The sequence below is a fragment of the Ranitomeya imitator genome, chromosome 3 (assembly GCF_032444005.1).
Source record: "Ranitomeya imitator isolate aRanImi1 chromosome 3, aRanImi1.pri, whole genome shotgun sequence".
NCBI classification, from domain to species: Eukaryota; Metazoa; Chordata; class Amphibia; order Anura; family Dendrobatidae; genus Ranitomeya; species Ranitomeya imitator.
This window is the reverse complement of record NC_091284.1, coordinates 702,852,015-702,874,515: the sequence shown is the minus strand read 5'-3', so window position 1 is coordinate 702,874,515 and position 22,501 is coordinate 702,852,015. Positions and strand designations below refer to the sequence as shown.

Genomic DNA, 22,501 nt, shown 5'->3' with positions numbered 1-22,501 from the left:
TTTCAAGGTTTTTTTGGAGAGCAAAGAAATATAAATATGAATATGTCTCAGTGATATCAATCAATTGGTGAAATAACTTTCCATTTAAAGGGGTTGTCCACTACTAGAAAAACCCCTTCTTAAACCAAATGTTTGGCCCAGATAAAGTAATAAAGTTTATTCTCACCTCCCGTGCTGGTGTCGTTCCCGCGGTGTTGGCACTCCCTCTCCCTGGGGCTGTGAGGCGGTGTTGTGACACGTGAGGCTGGAGCTCAAATAGCGCTGGCATCACTGTCTCCGGACAAACTGAACATGAAGAGGAAGCCTGGGATCAGCTGCAACTTGGACGTCCTCTTAATGTTCAGGCGGAGACAGTGATGCCAGCGCTGAATGGGCGTTGTGTCATTCTACTGCATCATCGCCCCGGGGAGAGCGAGTGCTGACACTGGCGGAGGTGAGTATAGGCTTTATTATTTTAATCGGGGCATAACATAAAAAAAGTTCCTTGACACCAGTGTAACTGAAATACAAAATCACTATGTCACATGAGGTTGGATTCACACACAGTTTTTTAGAATGGCGTTTTCATTAGTGTTTTTTACTGTGCTCAAATGTTAAATAAAGAGGTTATCCAGGACTAAATTATAATTTTTTTACTATAGGCCAATAAACTAACAGGTAGGTAGTTGCTAAGTATCTAGCAACTATCTGGCGGTTCTATCCTATACTAACTCAGAGGGATCACTGACCACTCTGGCCGGCGATTCAGCTCTTCCACGTCAACAAAGCAGCTCTTCTTCTTCCAGTCAGCTCTGTCGACGGGGTATGACTGCCGATATCATGTTGAATGACAGCCGACTAACCACAGTTATGCAAGGGGGGTTCTGGCTGCCAATCTGCATGACATCACCAGTCTCAACCCCGTCAACAGAGCAGAGTGGAAGAGAAGCTGCTGCTCTGTCTATGTGACGTCAGCGGAAGCTGCTGAATTGCTGGCAGGAGCTATTTGTGACAGAGAGATCTGCACTAGGCAGAGCAGGCAAGTAGTGAGCAACTATTTACCTGTTAGTTCTTAGGCCCACAGTAAAAAAAAATGATATAAAATATAGTTCTTGTTAACCTCTTTAATGTCTACAGTAAAATATTGAAAAGCCCACATACAAAACGTTTTGCGCTTTTTTTGTTCATATGTGTTTTTGGCTCAGAGAATGTACTTAGTGCTCTAGGCAAGTTATTTTTTTCTGGCACTATACAAGTAGGATCCTCTATTAGATTTGAAAAACGTCAAAAGAAACAAAGAACACAAGTGCTAGTTCACAAGCTGCAAATTTTCTGCAGTTTTTCTGACCCTGATTTACAGATGGAAAATCCACACTGAATTATAGTAGCAGCAAAGTGAATGATGGTACAAAAATCTCATCCACCTGCTGCGAAATTGACTTACGCTGCAGAATGTTAAATCCATTACTATCTGTGGATTTTTCATGCGGATTTCAACTCACCAGTCAAGGAAAAGAATGATGTTACTTCTAAGAAAATTTTTAAAAAATCCAGATTTTTTTCCTAATCCCAGACAAAAACTTTAACCTTGGCTTTGATTTCTCTGTTTTAGATGAAAATATGGTAGTGTTATTTGCTATACGCTAAAAACTAAACTAATGTTAAAGTATGGATATGATCAGCCAAACAAGCATCAGTGCGACACCCTTGCATCATCATACACAGACATACAAGTGCAAAAGTTACAGGAAAAACCTGATGCCTTTAATTTTACATCCCAGTATGTGAGTAAGAAGAGAAAAAGAAAAGAAATGTAGTTGGAGACCATTTGCATATAAATATTTTTTTCTTTATCCTCCCGCAGGGAGAAGAGAGGAAAAAAAATTACATTTACTCATGCAAAAAATGTAAAACCAGGGAACGTATAAGCGTCTTATTGCAAAGATCCCATTTTGCCGTAAAAATATGTTTTATTGCACCTATTCATCGCTTAGAAAGTTGTGAACCACTTCAGAGTCTTTTTGTGTTTTTTATTTCTGCCGTTTTACCTTGTGTTTAGGCATTTCTTACAATTACTTCCGTAATTGTATTTTTTTTACGTTTAGGTTTTGTATCCTATGGTTTTCTGTGATGTTGTCATCCTTTAAAGCTGAGGTAAAAAAAAGTTAAGACTTGGTTCTTGTGATGACTTCTTTTTTTTTTAAACGCTGGCTTGTGCTTTCGACGTATTTCAACGCTTCAAGTGACATTTGTTTCGGTCGACGACGTTTATTGGAGGGAACCCTATTCTTTCAATTCGGACTGGCAGAATTTGTAGCGGATAGGACGCACAGAAAAGTATTACATGATAAAAGGCCCAAACTTTTAAAAAATAAAAATCAGGGCTTTTCGTATATCAACAAGGTTGGCCAAAATGCACTGAAAGGCCGGCGCCTCAGGGATCAGAATTCGCTGTTTTCTCCAGCAAAACAAAGCTCTTTTCTTTCCCCCTTCCGATACCAGTGCAGTCGTGGTACCTGTAAAGCCAGTGAAGGATAGCAGCAAACCATTTCCTTCAACATTTCGGACGATTTCTCATACCGTTGTCACTCTCATCACCACCTCTCTGTTGGAGTTTGAGCTATTTCGATGTTCATTAGGCCGCAGGTGGCTGAGGATGTGTAGGATTGTATAACCACAGTGATGGTTTAAAATAGTCCTAACCCGCTGGCTCCGCCCAGGGCCTCTATCGTGAGAAGAGTGATTCGTCCGTGAATTCCTTCCCCCAAGCTTTGTAGTCCCACTAATAGGTTCCCCAAGGTCCTTGGTTTTATCATAGTTCAGAACCTTCCATTGCTGATTCACAGCTTGCCATCGCTTGAAGATCCGGTAGACCGATGATCCTTCGTGGATAATCAAACCTGTAAAATATGAATAAACATCCATGTAAATAACAGAAGCCATTGAAGATAAAACATAGACATGTGCATAGCATTCCATTACAACCGTAAGCCGGCCATGCATATTACAGTAGATGGAGGTCCGAAGAACAATGCTTTGGCCAGTCGTTTGGCTGACAGCAAATTAGGCTGTCTCTCCCATACACAGGAGGACTTGATCGGCTGAGCACTCCTCTGTTCCCTATGATAAAGCTCCTGATGAAAATCTCTGTCAGGGGCTTATCTCAGATAAAAGAAAGTGTTTGGCAGCCCAACCTGGATATGCCCGATCGACATCTCCTCCGCCATATACATCAGAGTGTTGGCCTAACCCACAGATATTGGCTGGTTCAGCCGACATTAGTTTAATTACACTAAACCCAACAGGAAGAACTTTACAATCTACTTAGAGGAGGTTTTCTCTCTCCCCGTAGACTTCCCAATGCACATTAGATTTACCATACATCGTTTATGAAGTTACCATTTTTCTATATTGCGCTATATTCCTTCCCACCATTTATACAACTATCTAAATTACAAACTGTCTGATAAAGGTCTTAGTAATAGACTGAAACGTTACATAATCTATTATTGCTGGCCAAATAAAACTACATTTTCTTCCTTGTATTCGCGAGTGCCGGATTCTTTTTCGTATTGCACGTTAGATTTACGTCAGCTAGTCCGACCAATATCAGTGAGAAATAGGGGACCTCCCAATTGTTTCCCCACACAGATGAAACTGGGGAAAATAAGCTAATGACAGATGTATCTGGGAACCACTTACTCCGCTCTTCCCATACAAAACACTTAACCAAGCATTCATGTACATCAGGCAGCTATCTGAGGTGTATGAGTACCTTTAAGATTATCTATTTTACTCAATTATATATTGCCATTAATTCCACAGCACTTTACAGACAACTTTATCACTGTCCCCTATCAGTATGTCTTTGGAGTTACGATCTGACCAGGCTTTCTTTTCCATTTTGGGTATGACAGTTCCAATAAGTAAAAACAGTGTTTAAATGGCTTTTATGATTTCGTAAACCCTTGTCCCCAGGCTGCAGTTTGGTTAAAAAAACTGTGCTTTTGTCACCATTTCCTGGTCCAGAGATGACTCTCCTCAGCTGCTCTCAGTGTCTGTCATTGTCTGCAGCAATGACATCACGTCGACAGCACTGCAGCCAATCTGTGAGCTCAACCGCTCCTGCCGTCATATCGGGAGAGTCGTGGAGCCCAGTGATTGGCTGCAGGCTTTGCTGACATGACATAAGCACTGCAGACAACCACAGACACCGGGAGCAGCGATGGAGTGGTGGACCCAGGGAAGGTGAGTAAAGATGGTTGTTTTTTTTTTAAACAAACTGTAGCTGGGGAAGAGTGGTATTCTGAAACCGTAAAACCCCTTAAAGGATTTGTCCACAGCCTTACCAATAGATTGTCTCTACATCCCACTGGCCTGTAGAGTTAACTGCAAGGCTACTGTATTCCAAATGCTTACGATAACCCATGAATTTAAATAAATTGCCTGTTCTTTCAGTGGGATATATTTTTGCTGGCACATTACATATACCATTACTGTCGTCTTCTCAGGCTGAGCTGCTAAACTGCCAATTTTAGTATTTCTGCAAATGTCTCTGTATCGTCACATAACGGTGTCAGCATAACACTGTTCAAAAACACAGCATGGATTGTAGGCCACACTGGGGCTATTATCGTGTGACGGCGCTTCATTGCCAGTTTATTGTCTTTCTGCATCGGTTTTATGACTGAACTACTCGCGAGTTAAGGCAGAGAAGGGAAAGTTCTTCCACTGTTATCTGTGAAGAACACTGGACCTCAGATACATCCACTCAGTCCATCCAAGGGTTGAGAATTACATTCAATGTCCCGCTGCCTTGAGTTCTCAGTGGGGAGATGGTGCGCGGTTCCATTCCAATGCATTCTCTGCTATGGTTGTCTCAGTATTGGGAACACATCTGCACTGATCAAACAACTTCGGGAGAACATAAATGTACCGTCAGATACTCCACCATTTTATTAAGCGATGGAATATTGTCAGTCCATGCCGATACTTATTGATTCCACCTGGCGGAATTATCACTGATCCTCAGAATTATGGTGCACTTATGCACTTAGCTGATTTAGTGCTGCATTCATTGATAATTTTCCCCTGCATAGAGACCTTTCTCTTGTCGATAGTATGGCTTTTGGCCACAATTCTTCCATGAAGACCACTTTTGGCCAGACGTCTCCTAATAGTCGATGCTGGTAGGTGAGTCCAATTGGTTGCTGCCAGTTCTGAGCTGATGGCATTGCTGGACAACTACTGATTTTGAAGGGAAGTAAGCATGACGTGTCTTTAAGCTGCTTCACTAAGTTTCCTTTGCCGACCACTTGCCTTTACGGTCGTCAACATTGCCATTTCTTAGTGTCCTCAATACTTATCCTTCATGCAATACCATCAGGCAGAGGACTGATTGGCTTCAAATTTATCACCTCAAATAATTATTTATAATGATTTATTTTTTGTTCATTCACTTTATGTTTTTTTAATCGACAAAAAAAAACAAATAAACTATTAGCACTTCTATTTAATACAGGAAAAATATAGATCTTTGTAACGTGTTAGCCAGTTTTTCAGTTAGCCATTAAAAGGTATCTCTACCACTGAGGACTCTCAAATTTTAATATTTTTCTATTTTTTAAAGAATTCTCACTTTATAATATTTTTTCCACACCTACCAAAAACTTTTGCACACTTCTGCATTGTGGAAGATTTTACCAGAATATAAGCATGAACAAAAGTTTTCTTTATTGTTATCATCATTGTATAGAGATAGTAAATAGCTCCACTAACCAATCTCCTTTTGAATGTAAGCTCTTTTGTACTATATCAGTTCCAATTGATGGCAAAGCACTGATGACTACTACGTTGGAGCTATACAACAAACATTAGTATTATTATTTATTATTATTATTTATTTATATAGCACCATTAATTCCATGATGCTGTGCATGAGAAGGGGTTACATCAAAATAGAAAAATATCACTTACAGTAAACAAAACTAACAATGACAGACTGGTACAGAGGGAAGAGGACCCTGCCCTTGCGGGCTTACATTCGACAGGATTATGGGGAAGGAGACAGTAGGTCGAGGGCTGCAGTAGCTCCAATGGTGTTGAGGTGGCCGTGTGGTCTTTACAGGCTGTAAGCTTCCTTGAAGAGGTGGGTTTTCAGGTTTCTTTTGAAGGATCCAAAAGTAGTGGATAACCGGATGTGTTGGGGCACTAAATTCCAGAGGATGGGTGATATTCGGGAGAAGTCTTGGAGGCGATTGGGTGAGGTGTGAATAAGCGTAGAGGAGAGGAGGAGGTCTTGGGAGGACCGGAGATTACGTGAGGGAAGATATTGAGAGATTAGTGTGGAAATATACGGAGGAGAAAGATTATGGATGGCTTTGTAGGTCAGTGTTAGTAATTTAAACTGGATACGCTGGGAAATTGGGAGCCAGTGAAGGGATTTGCAAAGAGGGGAAGCAGGAGTGTAGCGAGGAGAGAGATTAATTAGTCGGGCAGCAGAGTTAAGGATGGACTGGAGGGGTGCGAGAGTGTTAGAAGGTAGGCCACAGAGGAATATGTTGCAGTAGTCCAGGCGGGATATGATTAGGGCATGCACGAGCATTTTGGTAGAGTGTGGGTTGAGGAAAGAACGGATTCTGGAAATATTTTTGAGCTGGAGGCGACAGGAGGTGGTGAGAGCCTGGATGAGCGGTTTGAAGGACAGGGCAGAGTCAAGGGTTACTCCGAGGCAGCGGATTTTGGGGACAGGGGAAAGTGTGATTTCATTTATTTTGATATTAGATAGATCAGGTAGGGAAGATACGTGAGATGCAGGAAAGATAATGAGTTCAGATTTGTCCACATTGAGCTTGAGGAAGCGAGAGGAGAAGAAGGAGGATATGGCCGATAGACACTCTGGGATTCTAGAGAACAGAGAGGTGACATCTGGGCCAGAGAGGTAGATCTGAGTGTCATCGGCATATAGATGGTACTGGAAGCCATAGGACCTTATGAGTTGTCCCAGGCCGAGTGTATAGATTGAGAAGAGTAAGGGTCCTAGGACAGACTCCAACAGAGAGGGGGCAAGATGAAGAGGTAGTATGGGAGTAGGAAACGCTAAATGTGCGGTTGGAAAGGTATGAGGAGATCCAAGATAGGGCAAGGCCTTTGACCCCAATGGAAGAGAGGATCTGTAGTAGGAGGCAGTGGTCAACTGTGTCGAAGGCAGAGGACAGGTCTAGGAGGAGGAGTATAGAGAATTGTCTGTTAGCTTTGGCTGTAAGTAAGTCGTTAGTAATTTATTATGTCCAAAGCACAAAAAAGAAGTGGCACAAGCATTCACCATCCCATTTTGTGTCCTTTAGTTGGATATCACATCAAAACAGCAAAAAACCTTGGAGAGGAGAGGCAACGGACGACGGCCGTTTTGCGCTGGAATGCACTTCTATGGGTCCTCCCCGTGAAACGGCTCCTCTCCAAGCTTCCTTGCTGTTTTGATGTGATATCCAAATAAAGGACACTAAATGGAACGGTGAGTGTCTGTGCCACTTCCTTTTCGTGCTTTGGACTTGGATTGTTGACTGTTTGGCTGTGTGGCGTGGCACCCAAGGTCCAGAAGCCAGCACTCATCAACTGTCCTGGAGCGGTGCAGCTGTGCCTGTCCTTTCTATAGACTCCTGTATTAGTATTATTATGGTTACTATTAATATACAGTTGCTCATCTTGTATCTACTATGTGCATGGAAACAGTCAGATCCATGCGATCATTTACATTTCTTTCTCTGTCAGGTATATTCTGTTATATACAGTTGACTTTCAGATAGAGGGGACATATAAGATATGAGCACTAGAGATCCGTCTGAAAAGCTGTTTATTCCCCTGGCTGTTTTATTGCTCCTTCAACTTCACATAGAATTTCCTGTAAATTTTGCATAAACCCACTGCAATAACATCCACTCTCTAAATGCAGCACCTTCTCCTTCAGTTTTACTGGAAATGGAATAACAACTAATATGTCGCTTGTCTAATTAAAATTTTATGCAGTAGTCAGCTAACCAGAAAATTACTTCACTGTCATAAATCACAACTTTATTTGGGGAGTCAGAACCACAACAAGATCATTACTCAAATACCGCTGATTTGATAAAGAATAATGCAATATATCATGACACCCTATACATGTTTATAAGCCTACAAGCTGAATAATGTATGGAAAGCTCTGCTACATGTCCTCCAACATTATATTATGTAGAACTTATCAGGTCAGGGTTTGTCCTCTAGCAAAGGTATATAGTACAGAAGCTCAGATTTGCCCCTTTATCAATGGCAGCACCCAGAAGTCACACTAATTTAAAGGGAAACTATCATCAGAAAATTACCTGTTTAAATCAAGTGAATGCGTCACATGTAATTAAAAAAAGTAATGTTTTCTATTCCTATGCCCATCTTAATTTTTTTTTAAATACAATTTGTAATCTTGAAATTTTCACAGTGACAGGTAATACCTGTGTACACAGCTAAAAAAGAAAGGATCCACCAATAACAATAAGCGATGTCACAGCTGACCCTGTTCCCCTCACATCACAATGATCATTAGATGCGTCTATATGACAGATAAGGATGGAATCGGACCCTTGCGGCTATGTTCATATGTTGTTTCCTGAAACAACAGGAAGAACCTGGCATCCAACAAAGCTCTTGTGGCCATACAGACTGATAATACAAATAATGTCAAAATTAACATAAGAAGCTGAAATAATTAAAGGGAACCTGTTATCCCTAAAGTCGAAGGTGAGCTAAGCCCACCAGCATCAGGGGCTTATCTACAGCATACTGTAATGCTATAGATAAGCCTCCGATGTATCCTGAAAGATGAGAAAAAGAGGTTAGATTATACTCACACAGGGGCGTTCCCGCTGCGGTCCGGTCAAATGGGCATCGCGGTCCGGTCTGGGGCCTCCCATTTTCTTACAATGATGTCCTCTTCTTGTAGTCACGCTGCGGCTCCGGAGCAGGCGTACTTTGTCTGCCCCGTTGAGGGCAGAGCAAAGCACTGCAGTGCGCAGGCGCCTGGCCTCTCTGATCTTTCCCGGCGCTTGCACACTGCAGTACTTTGCTCTGCCCTCAACAGGGCAGACAAAGTACGCGTGCGCCAGAGCCGCGCAAAAAGAGGACATCATCGTAGAAAGATGGGAGGCCCCGGACTGGACCGCAACACCCATCGGATTGGACCGCCCCCCGGTGAGTATAATCTAACCTCTTTTTCTCATCTTTCAGGATACATCGGGGGCTTATCTACAGCCTTCCAGAATGCTGTAGATAAGCCCCTGATGACGGTGGGCTTAGCTCACCTTCGATTTTGGGGGTGACAGGTTCCCCTTAATGGGTCGATATCTGATTTTAGATTCTCTTTAAATCTATCAAGTGTCGTGGCCTTCTGATTGGGAATGTGGGTAGCTAGAGTCATTAGGGCCTCTATTGGTCAATCATATATTGTAGATGATTTTTACATACACCCAGTCCACAAACACTTGTGCCTCAATTTTATAAATTGGGCTCATCTTAAAAAAAAATAGCAAAATAACGCTTTTTCTAATTGTTCCACTGCTTCTTTAAAGGGAACCTGTCACCCCCGTTTTTTGAGATTGAGATATAAATACTGTTAAATAGGGCCTGCGCTGTGTGTTACTATAGTGTATGTAGTGTACCCCGATTCCCCACCTATGCTGAGAAATAACTTACCAAAGTCGCCGTTTTCGCCTGTCAATCAGGCTGGTCAGGTCGGGAGGGCGTGTTCACAGCGCTGGTTCTTCCTCAGCTTTACGTTGGTGGCGTAGTGGTGTCCGCATGTTGCGGTGACTAATCCACTGTGGGCACGTGAACAAGCAGCGCGCGATCTGCGCTGTCATCCCTTTCGTCGGTGAGGGCGGCCATCTTCCTGGGGCCGCGCGTGCGCAGATCGAGTGCTCTGCTGCACGGGGCTTCAGGAAAATGGCCGCGGGATGCCGCGCGTGCGCATTAGAGATCGCGGCGGCCATTTTCCCAAAGCCGAGTTTGCATCTCGGCTTTGGGAAAATGGCCGCCGCGATCTCTAATGCGCACGCGCGGCATCCCGCGGCCATTTTCCTGAAGCCCCGTGCAGCAGAGCACTCGATCTGCGCACGCGCGGCCCCAGGAAGATGGCCGCCCCCACCGACGAAAGGGATGACAGCGCAGATCGCGCGCTGCTTGTTCACGTGCCCACAGTGGATTAGTCACCTCAACATGCGGACACCACTACACCACCAACGTAAAGCTGAGGAAGAACCAGCGCTGTGAACACGCCCTCCCGACCTGACCAGCCTGATTGACAGGCGAAAACGGCGACTTTGGTAAGTTATTTCTCAGCATAGGTGGGGAATCGGGGTACACTACATACACTATAGTAACACACAGCGCAGGTCCTATTTAACAGTATTTATATCTCAATCTCAAAAAACGGGGTGACAGGTTCCCTTTAAGAGAACCATAGACTGGTACAGTTGGAAGGGACCTCCTGGGTCATCGTGTCCAACAGACAGATGTCTGTCCAGTCTCTGTTTGAAGACTTCCATTGAAGGAGAACTCACCACCTCTCGTGGCAGTCTGTTCCACTAATTGATCACCCTAACTGTCAAAAAGTTTTTTCTAATATCTAATCTCTATCTTCTACCTTTCAGTTTCACTCCATTGCTTCTAGAACTGGCAACTGGAAACCAAAACAAGTGGATTACTGACTGGCATAATTTATTTACATCAAAATCATCATAGTTAGCTTTAAGAACAACTGAGACCTTATACCCACAGCTATAATACTGCTTCTGTACAAAGATGTAGTAGGGGAGATATAGAATGAGGAATTTCTATACATCTACATGCCTTTGATTCTAAAAAGCATTCTGAAATTTTTTAGGGCACTTTGCCATTTGGCATCCCACCAGGAGCACCTCTGACCTGCCAAGGACTGCTCTAGAGGTCAATCTAAAAAAGTCTACCTGGAGCAGCAGACAGCTCTGGAGGTTTGATCCTCTAAGGCCGATGATTGATTCAACAAGTACGGTAAGTAGTCTCTGGTCTGAAAACTGGTAAGAGTGGATTTACTGGGAGGCCTCCTCTTAGAGCTGTTTCAAGAGATTTGTGATAATCGGTTCAATGATGGATTGCAAAGCACGGGCTGGCCACATATGGTCCTGAACCAAGCGTGATTGATTCATATACTTCTATGAAGATGTCATGGTCGGGTCAGGAGACATGTGGCCAACTAGTGCATTACGATCCAACATCAGACCGATTACCTCGGCCACCTGAAACCGCTACAGTGGCCACTGAGATCCTGGCCTCTTGATGTTAGGTACACTGCCAGAGAAGTCTGAGGGTGTTGGAGGGGTGACTGGTAGTCTTTGGCTTTTCCTTGTGACCTAGAAGTGCTGGGAGCCTTTCAGCATTGTAGTGAGGAGTCTTCAGAAGTTCAGCCGTGACGGGATCAAGGTTCAGATGGCAATGTGAAAGCTTTAGAGTGGTTTTCAGATGCCAAGCTCTAAGCCTCAGAGAGACAAGTTCACTTAGGCACCACATACTATTTACAGGTGGCACCACCACCTGCATAGCATTACAATGCGGCTTACAGAAGTCCACGGCAAGTAGGTACAGCTCCTAGAGCCATCCAGATCATGGAGAAGTAGTTTTTATTTTTTGCTGGATGCTGCTGTGAGTTTAAGGGTACGTTCACAAACACATATTTTCCTACAGAGTGCTGACATCGCATGGGCAGCACATGGACCAATATTAGTGAATGGGTTATTCACATGAACAATTTTATAAGTGGATCAACTATGGTAATAACATTTTCAACATGTGCTAATTTGATCTGGGTTTGAAATGAGACTCAACGATAGATCTCAATGGCCATACAAACGCTATCCGTATGTTTTTAATGGATCTCATGCAAAAATGAACACAGGAAACTGTAATCCGCTTTGTATAATCTGTGTAAAGGGAATCTGTTACTAGGATTTTTTACCCTAGCAGTATGATGTAGGGGCCGAGACCCAGATTCCAACAATGTATCACTTATTGGACTGCACTGCACTGTTTTATCTGCACCAGATCTAGCAGTGCTCTGAATGCTGAGCTCTAGATAATCCGTCCACAACACTGTGCAATGTGCAATACATAGGCAGAAATCTGCCAGTCAGTGGTGGGGGCGAGGTTATAAAGAGCTCATGAATATGGAAGAATATTTTTATATATTTTTTATATTTTTATCAAAATTACAGTGAGCAGCACAGTAAGTGACACATCACTGGAATCAGGGTCTCGGTTTCTACATTATGCTGCCCTTAGATTAGCTGGAAAAAACCTGGTGACAGATTTCCTTTAATAACTGATGTATGAAAATGAATGTCACATGGATGTAACATACAGAGAGCATAAGGATGATAATACAGTTGAAAAACTGTTTTCTTCCTTGAAGAAAATCGAACCATCTTTCATGCTCTCATGTGAGCTTAGCTGAGCAGAAATAAAACTGCGTCAGGTTCTAGGACATGCACAGCTAGAGCGGAGATGTCTGGGGGCGAGGACCTCCCTTACACAGCACCCGTCGGAGGTTCATTAGCGTGGCAGACAGTATATATTGGCCCAGTAGTGCAGACCTATAAGACCTTTGTGCCAGTGTATTATATCCAGCAGCCGGCGCTGTTCTCAGCCTCCTGCACACTCCTCTGCTTCTCGCTGTAAAAGCTCTTGTACTTCTGCCCCTGAACCTCTGTGCATCTGTTAAAGAAGCACTCCTCCTCCCACCAAAGTTTTTCCCCTCTTAATATACTGCAGTCACTAAATTATGCAGCATTGTGTAATTACAATTGCTCATTTTGCCTTTCTCCTCAGCTAATCCTTCTCTTTTCCATTACTTTGTATGTTCTCACCGTGTTTGCACGGGTTTCCTCTGGGGTCTCCAGTTTCCTCCCACTCCAAAGTCATACTGATAGGGAATCTAGATTGTGAGCCCCACTGGGGACAGTGATGAAAGTGTCTGTAAAGCGCTGCGGAATATAATAGCGCAGCGCTTTACAATAATGTAGTATATACAGCACTATAATGTGTAAAAATCATACATTACAGCTGTTAATTTACACTCTTTTCTAGGCAGGTATACTGGACGTAAGAGTAGGTGGGGGATTTCTGTACTCCAGACACGTGTGACATAAATCATGCATGGCTGTCCTGATTCTGTGGAAGTGCATTTGCAGGGGGCCATCGTTCATGCAGTTTGGTTTAAATGAAAATGTCAGACTATAAATATATCTTCTATATATAAACGACTGTATGTTTAATACCACAGTCCAAACAACCTAGAAAGAAAAGACAGCATGGTAAACGACTTTGGGGCAAATGCGTCATTTCTCTTTTGTTGGACACCAAGGCTCTTCAAATCCCAAGAGCTAAGGGGCAAAGGCAAGTAACCAAAGTACTGGTAGCATTGAACGTTTAGGTATAGTTTCTATGGCTATCAGATCCTTAAAGATGTTGCTTGTTCTTGGTTTCCTAAGAATGTCAAATAAAATCTATTTTATCTAAAATCTTTTCAGACATAATTTAATGCCTAAACCTGGGCATACACTTTAATTACCTGTCAGCCTATAGGTATTCCTCTCAACCACTCCACACAATCACACTCGGGATGGGGAGCGGTGGCATAACTTGGAGATCCTGGGCTCAAATACAACATCTCCAACAGGACCCTCAACTATTGCAAGTCTTTAATAGCAATAGTCTTTTCATATTGGCCCCCCTAGGCTCCAGGGCTGAGTGCAACCTCAGTGCACATGTAATGACCAGTCTGCCTGTGTCAACGACCGTCAATCAGGAAACAAGTAGCGGTGGTTTAGTGTCCCAGATTGTCTCTTGTAAACAGACACTAAGTTGCTGCCAGACACCTCTGGTGGAGGCTTATACCTGTTATAAAAACATAGGATTGGGCATGTCAAAACTCAAAATGGCTGATGCTTTTTAACCCTAGCATCTCATAACTAGAGTTGAGGGAATATATTTGGAAACGTTCCCTAAATCCGAATTTGCCATATTCATGCCATTTTTGTACTCTATTTGTGCTGAACGTATTCACTCAACTCTAGTCCTATTGACTCCAATGACGTTTGGCGAATATTGCAAACACAATACTCGCTGGCAATCGTAATCCGAACCAAGACATCACGTAACGGTCCTACAGACTGATGTAAATATGGATGACATCTAGTGCAATGGTCTTCTGATATATCATACTGTATGAAAAGTCCCCATCTCAGGACCTCCACTGCAAAATTGGCATTGCCTGTTTGTTGGTAAACAGGTATCCTAAGAAATATATGCTGAACATGCAACTGCCATGGATCCATAGATAGACGACACCAGCTCTGACTGCCCCTGCATCTTCTTAGTGGGTGTCTTGATATTTCAGATATGTCCTCTCCTCATTTGCGTTGGTTTGTTATTTTTATTTCAGGAGATTGAGGGCGTCGCATGGATTACCTGAATAATAAAATGGTAAAACTGTGCAGTGTTTTATTTCATTAAAGGACTTTATTCTGCCTGTGTCTTTATTACATGTAACAACTATAGGATTAGTAATGGATAGGTGACATTATCCCCACAAATATTACCCCGCTTGCCACCGCTACAGGGCAAGTGGGAAGAGCCAGGCAAAGCGCCAGAATTGGCGCATCTAATAGATGTGCCTTTCCTGGGCAGCTGTGGGCTGCTATCTTTAGGCTGGGGGGCCTATACCAATGGCCCTTAACCAGCCTGAGAATACCAGCCCCCAGCTGTGAGCTTTAGCAAGGCTGGTTGTCAAAAATGGGGGGGACCCCACGCCATTTTTTAAAATTATTTATTTAAATAATTTTTTTTTAAACCCTCTATTCTTTATAACTAGCCTTGCTGAAGCTGACAGCTGGGGGTTGCAGCCCCCAGCTGTAAGTTTTGTCTGGCTGGTTATCAAAAATACGCTGTGTATTTGCAGCGTTTTTTCACCATTCATTCAAGTCAATGGGTGAAAAATGCTGAAAAAACGCTGAAAGAAGTGATATGCTCTATGTCCAAAAAACGCAGCAAAGCACAAAATCCTGATGACACAAAAAACCAATGTGTGTGCATGAGATTTCTGAAATCTCATAGGCTTTGCTGGTACTGTAAAAAGCAGCTGAAAATTAGCATAAAAAAGGCAGCAAAAACGTCCTGTGTGAACTTACCCTTAATCTATCTAATATCTATATCAGATATCAATCTATCTAATATATATCTATCTATCTAATATCTATTATCAATCAATCCATTATCTATCTAACATCTGTCTATCCATCTATCTATTAATCTATCTATTTAAGATCTATCTATCTACAGTGGGGGAAATAAGTATTTGATCCCTTGCTGATTTTGTAAGTTTGCCCACGGGCAACGACATGAAAAGTCTATAATTTAATTATAAGGGTAGGTTAATTTTAACCCCTTTCTGCCATTGGACGTAATATTCCGTCCATGTGGGGTGGGCCTTAATTCCCAAGGACGGAATATTACGTCCAGCGCGATCGTCCGCGCTCACGGGGGGAGCGCGGCCAATCGCGGCCGGGTGTCAGCTGCTTATCGCAGCTGACATCCGGCACTATGTGCCAGGAGCGGTCACGGACCGCCCCCGGCACATTAACCCCCGGCACACCGCGATCAAAGATGATCGCGATGTGCCGGCGGTGCAGGGAAGCATCGCGCAGGGAGGGGGCTCCCTGCGGGCTTCCCTGAGACCCCCGCAGCAACGCGATGTGATCGCGTTGCTCCGGGGGTCTCCTACCTCCCTCCCTGCAGTAAGTCCCGGATCCAAAATGGCCGCGGATCCGGGTCCTGCAGGGAGGGAGGTGGCTTACCAAGTGCCTGCTCAGAGCAGGCACTTGGTAACGCTGCACTGCTCTCAGACAGATCGGTGATCTGTCAGAGTGCTGTGCAAACTGGCAGATCACCGATCTGTATTGTCCCCCCCTGGGGCAAAGTAAAAAAGTAAAAAAAAAAATTTCCAAGTGTGTAAAAAAAAAAAAAAAAAAAAATCCTAAATAATGAAAAAAAAATATATATATTATTCCCATAAATACATTTCTTTATCTAAATAAAAAAAACAAAACAATAAAAGTACACATATTTAGTATCTCCGCGTCCGTAACGACCCGACCTATAAAACTGGCCCACTAGTTAACCCCTTCAGTAAACACCGTAAGAAAAAAAAAAAAAAAACGAGGCAAAAAACAACGCTTTATTATCATACCGCCAAACATAAAGTGGAATAACACGCGATCAAAAAGACGGATATAAATAACCATGGTACCGCTGAAAGCGTCATCTTGTCCCGCAAAAAACGAGCCACCATACAGCGACAACAGCAAAAAAATAAAAAAGTTATAGTCCTCAGAATAAAGCGATGCAAAAATAATTATTTTTTTCTATAAAATAGTTTTTATCGTATAAAAGCGCCAAACCATAAAAAAATGATATAAATGAGGTATCGCTGTAATCGTACTGACCTGAAGAATAAAACTGCTTTATCAATTTTACCAAACGCGGAACGGTATAAACGCCTCCCCCAAAAGAAATTCATGAATAGCTGGTTTTTGGTCATTCTGCCTCACAAAAATCGGAATAAAAAGCGATCAAAAAATGTCACGTGCCCGAAAATGTTACCAATAAAAACGTCAACTCGTCCCGTAAAAAACAAGACCTCACATGACTCTGTGGACTCAAATATGGAAAAATTATAGCTCTCAAAATGTGGTAACGCAAAAAATATTTTTTGCAATAAAAAGCGTCTTTCAGTGTGTGACGGCTGCCAATCATAAAAATCCGCTAAAAAACCCGCTATAAAAGTAAATGAAAAAAATGTATTTATTTCCATTTTCCCATTAGGGTTAGGGCTAGGGTTAGGGTTAGGGCTAGGGTTAGGGTTAGGGTTAGGGCTAGGGCTAGGGTTAGGGCTAGGGTTAGGGCTAGGGTTAGGGCTAGGGTTAGGGTTAGGGCTAGGGCTAGGGTTAGGGCTAGGGTTAGGGCTAGGATTAGGGCTAGGGTTAGGGCTAGGGTTAGGGCTAGGGTTAGGGTTAGGGCTAGGGTTAGGGCTAGGGTTAGGGCTAGGGTTAGGGCTAGGGTTAGGGTTGGGATTAGGGTTAGGGTTAGGGCTAGGGTTAGGGTTAGGGTTGGGGCTAGGGTTAGGGCTAGGGTAAGGGCTAGGGTTAGGGTTAAGGCTACAGTTAGGGTTGGGGCTAAAGTTAGGGTTAGGGTTTGGATTACATTTGCGATTGGGATTAGGATTAGGGGTGTGTCTGGGTTAGAGGTGTGGTTAGGGTTACCGTTGGGATTAGGGTTAGGGGTGTGTTTGGATTAGGGTTTCAGTTATAATTGGGGGGTTTCCACTATTTAGGCACATCAGGGGGATCTCCAAACGCGACATGGCGACCGATCTCAATTCCATCCAATTCTGCATTGAAAAAGTAAAACAGTGCTCCTTCCCTTCCGAGCTCTCCCGTGTGCCCAAACAGGAGTTTACCCCAACATATGGGGTATCAGCGTACTCAGGACAAATTGGACAACAACTTTTGGGGTCCAATTTCTCCTGTTACCCTTGGGAAAATACAAAACTGGGGGCTAAAAAATAATTTTTGTGGGAAAAAAAGAGATTTTTTATTTTCACGGCTCTGCGTTATAAACTGTAGTGAAACACTTGGGGGCTCAAAGTTCTCACAACACATCTAGATAAGTTCGTGGGGGGGTCTAGTTTCCAACATGGGGTCACTTGTGGGGGTTTCTACTGTTTAGGTATATTAGGGGCTCTGCAAACGCAATGTGACGCCTGCAGACCATTCCATTTAAGTCTGCATTCCAAATGGCGCTCCTTCCCTTCCGAGCCCTCCCATGCGCCCAAACGCTGGTTCACCCCACATATGGGGTATCAACGCACTCAGGACAAATTGGACAACAACTTTTGGGGTCCAATTTCTCCTTTTACCCTCGAGAAAATACAAAACTGGGGGCTAAAAAATAATTTTGAGGGGAAATTTTTTATTTTATTTTCACGGCTCTGCGTTATAAACTGTAGTGAAATACTTGGGGACTCAAAGTTCTCACAACACATCTAAATAAGTTCCTTGGGGGGTCTAGTTTCCAATATGGGGTCACTTGTGGGGGGTTTCTACTGTTTAGGTACATTAGGGGCTCTGCAAACACAATGTGACGCCTGCAGACCATTCCATCTAAGTCTGTATTCCAAATGGCTCTCCTTCCCTTCCGAGCCCTCCCATGCGCCCAAACGCTGGTTCTCCCCCACATATAGGGTATCAGCGCACTCAGGACAAATTGCACAACAACTTTTGGGGTCCAATTTCTCCTGTTACCCTCAGGAAAATACAAAACTGGGGGCTAAAAAATTATTTTTGTGGGAAAAAAATTTTGTTTTATTTTTACGGCTCTGCATTATAAACTTCTGTGAAGCTCTTATTGGGTCAAAGTGCTCACCACACATCTAGATAAGTTCCTTAGGGGGTCTACTTTTCAAAATGGTGTCACTTGTGGGGGGTTTCAATGTTTAGGTACATCAGTGGCTCTCCAAACGCAACATGGCGTCCAATCTCAATTCCTGTCAATTTTGCATTGAAAGGTCAAACGGCGCTCCTTCCCTTCCGAGCTCTCCCATGCGCCCAAACAATGGTTTACCCCCACATATGGGGTATCAGAGTACTCAGGACAAATTGTGCCACAACTTTTGTGGTCCAATTTCTTCTCTTACCATTGGGAAAATAAAAAATTGGGGGCGAAAAGATAATTTTTGTGAAAAAAAAATGATTTTTTATTTTTACGGTTCTGCATTATAAACTTCTGTGAAGCACTTGGTGGGTCAAAGTGCTCACCACACCTCTAGATAAGTTCCTTAGGGGGTCTACTTTCCAAAATGGTGTCACTTGTGGGGGGTTTCAATGTTTAGGCACATCAGTGGCTCTCCAAACGCAACATGGCGTCTCATCTCAATTCCTGTCAATTTTGCATTGAAAGGTCAAACGGCGCTCCTTCCCTTCCGAGCTCTCCCATGCGCCCAAACAATGGTTTACCCCCACATATGGGGTATCAGAGTACTCAGGACAAATTGTGCCACAACTTTTGTGGTCCAATTTCTTCTCTTACCATTGGGAAAATAAAAAATTTGGGGCGAAAAGATAATGTTTGTGAAAAAAAATGATTTTTTATTTTTACGGTTCTGCATTATTAACTTCTGTGAAGCACTTGGTGGGTCAAAGTGCTCACCACACCTCTAGATAAGTTCCTTAGGGGGTCTACTTTCCAAAATGGTGTCACTTGTGGGGGGTTTCAATGTTTAGGCACATCAGTGGCTCTCCAAACGCAACATGGCGTCCCATCTCAATTCCAGTCAACTTTGCATTGAAAAGTCAAATGGCGCTCCTTCCCTTCCGAGCTCTGCCATGCGCACAAACTGTGGTTAACCCCCACATATGGGGTATCAGCGTACTCAGGACAAATTGTACAACAACTTTTGGGGTCCATTTTCTCCTGTTACCCTTGGCAAAATAAAACAAATTGGAGCTGAAGTAAATTTTTTGTGAAAAAAAGTTAAATGTTAATTTTTATTTAAACATTCCAAAAATTCCTGTGAAGCACCTGAAGGGTTAATAAACTTCTTGAATGTGGTTTTGAGAACCTTGAGGGGTGCAGTTTTTAGAATGGTGTCACACTTGGGTATTTTCTATCATATAGACCCCTCAAAATGACTTCAAATGAGATGTGGTCCCTAAAATAAAATGGTGTTGTAAAAATGAGAAATTGCTGGTCAACTTTTAACCCTTATAACTCCCTAACAAAAAAAAATTTTTGGTTCCAAAATTGTGCTGATGTAAAGTAGACATGTGGGAAATGTTACTTATTAAGTATTTTGTGTGACATATCTCTGTGATTTAATTGCATAAAAATTCAAAGTTGGAAAATTGCGAAATTTTCAAAATTTTCGCCAAATTTCCGTTTTTTTCACAAATAAACGCAGGTAATATCAAAGAAATTTTACCACTATCATGAAGTACAATATGTCACGAGAAAACAATGTCAGAATCACCGGGATCCGTTGAAGCGTTCCAGAGTTATAACCTCATAAAGGGACAGTGGTCAGAATTGTAAAAATTGACCCGGTCCATAACGTGCAAACCACCCTTGGGGGTAAAGGGGTTAACAATGAGAGATAGAATATCAAAAATAAAATCCAGAAAATCACATTCTATAAATTATATAAATTTATTTACATTTTGCAGTGGGAAATAAGTATTTGATCCCCTACCAACCATTAAGAGTTCCGACTCCTACAGACCAGTTAGACGCTCCTAATCAACTCTTTACCTGCATTAAAGACAGCTGTCTTACATAGCCACCTTTATAAAAGATTCTTGTCCACAGGCTCAATCAGTCAGACTCTAACTTCTACAACATGGGCAAGACCAAAGAGCTTTATATGGATGTCAGGGACAAGATCATAGACCTGCACAAAGCTGGAATGGGCTACAAAACTATAAGTAAGCTGGGTGAGAAGGAGACAACTGCAATAGTTAATAAATGGAAGAAATACAATATGATTGTCAATCGACTTCGATCTGGGTCACCATGCAAAATCTCACCTCGTGGGGTATCCTTGATCATGACGAAGGTGAGAGATCAGCCTAAACCTATACGGGGGGAGCTTGCTAATGATCTCAAGGCAGCTGGGACCACAGTCACCAAGAAAACAATTGGTAGCACATTACGCCGTAAAGGTTTACAATCCTGCAGTGCCCGCAAGGTCCCCCTGCTCAAGAAGGCACATGTGTAGATCCGTCTGAAGTTTGCCAATGAACACCTGGATGATTCCGTGGGTGATTGGGAGAGGGTGCTGTGGTCAGATGAGACAAAAATTGATCTCTTTGGCATTAACTCAACTCGTCGTGTTTGGAGGAAGAGTAATGCTGCATATGACCCAAAGAACACCGTCCCCACTGTCAAGCATGGAGGTGGAAACATTATATTTTGGGGGTGTTTCTCTGCTAAGGGCACAGGACTACTTCACCGCATCAATGGGAGAAGGGATGGAGCCATGTACCATAAATTCCTGAGTGACAACCACCTTCCCTACGCCAGGACTTTAAAAATGGGTCATGAATGGGTCTTCAGAAAGGCAATGGCCCAAACATACAGCCAAGGCAACAAAGGAGTGGCTCAAAAAGAAGCACACTGAGGTTATGGAGTGGCCTAGCCAGTCTCCAGACCTTAATCCCATAGAAAACTTATGGAGGGTGATGAAGCTCTGAGTTGCCAAGCGACAACCTCAATATCTTAATGGTTTAGAGATGATCTGCAAAGAGGAGTGGGCCAAAATTCCTCCTGACATGTGCGCAAACCTCATCATCAACTACAAAAAAATCTGACTGCTGTGCTTGCCAACAAGGGTTTTGCCAACCAAGTATTGAGTCTTGTTTGCCAGAGGGATCAAATACTTATTTCTCACTGCAAAATGCAATAAATTTATATAATATATACAGTGTGGTTTTCTGGATTTTATTTTTGATATTGTATCTCTCAAAGTTAAAATTTACCTACCCTTAAAACTATAGACTGTTCATGTCTTTGTCAGTGTGCAAACTTACAAAATCAGCAAGGGATCAAATACTATTTGCCAAACGGTATATATCTATCTATCACAAAGCCTCACAGTTAATGCAGACACCATAACATCTCAGGGCAAATTAATTTTCAGTTAAAAGTACACATTTATGTTTTTCTATTGGATTTTCAGTAGAAATGTGTTCGGGAAGATCAAAAATATTCATGCTCATTTTATTTCCTCAGAAGAAATCCATGTGACTAATATAATGTGAATCAATGACCTCAGACAAGCGGCTCATGGTCTGTTTCCTGCACTCGCTGTAATTATTGCCGTAGCACTGTATCTGCAGACAATGCGCTATTTCTCACAGTGTTGACTTTAGAGACCCCCTGGATCCACCTTGTTCCCTCCAGTGCGCAGTTATTTTGGGCCTTCAGGACACAGTAATTCTTGTCTTTTTATTAGACCTGGACCCATAGCTGTACAGGTTTGGCGCTCACATGGCCGCCACATGAGGGCTTGTTTTGTGTAGGAAGAATTTTATCGCTTAATGGCAGAATATTAGGCAGAAAACATATGACGCATTGAAAAACGTTTATTACGTTTCATTGAAGGGAGGGGAATAAAAAGCAGCGATTCTCCAATATTTTCAGCAGCTTAGTTTTATTTTACTCTTCTTTTTTTTCGGTGCTCACTGTGCAGTATAAGTCACACGTTAACTTTATTTTGCGGGTCAGTACGGTTATTACACATTTATAGAAATGACTTTTTATAGATTACTAGCTTTGCACAATAAAATACTTCATACATAGTCATTTGCGTTCATATAGTCGTATTCTGAGAGCCGTAGGTTTGTTAGTTTTC

The 22,501-nt window shown here is 42.6% G+C and overlaps 1 protein-coding gene across 1 annotated transcript in view; it reads right to left on the bottom strand.

The window, feature by feature from the left end:
* Nucleotides 1-1,721: 1,721 nt before the first annotated feature.
* MARCHF9 (membrane associated ring-CH-type finger 9) overlaps nt 1,722-22,501 on the bottom strand; it is a 354,169-nt gene continuing 333,389 nt past the window's right edge. Inside the window, exon 4 of the mRNA XM_069758603.1 lies at nt 1,722-2,879. Within this exon, the coding sequence (XP_069614704.1) occupies nt 2,554-2,879 (326 nt within the window). The 3' untranslated portion in view covers nt 1,722-2,553. The remainder of the gene's footprint in view (nt 2,880-22,501) is intronic.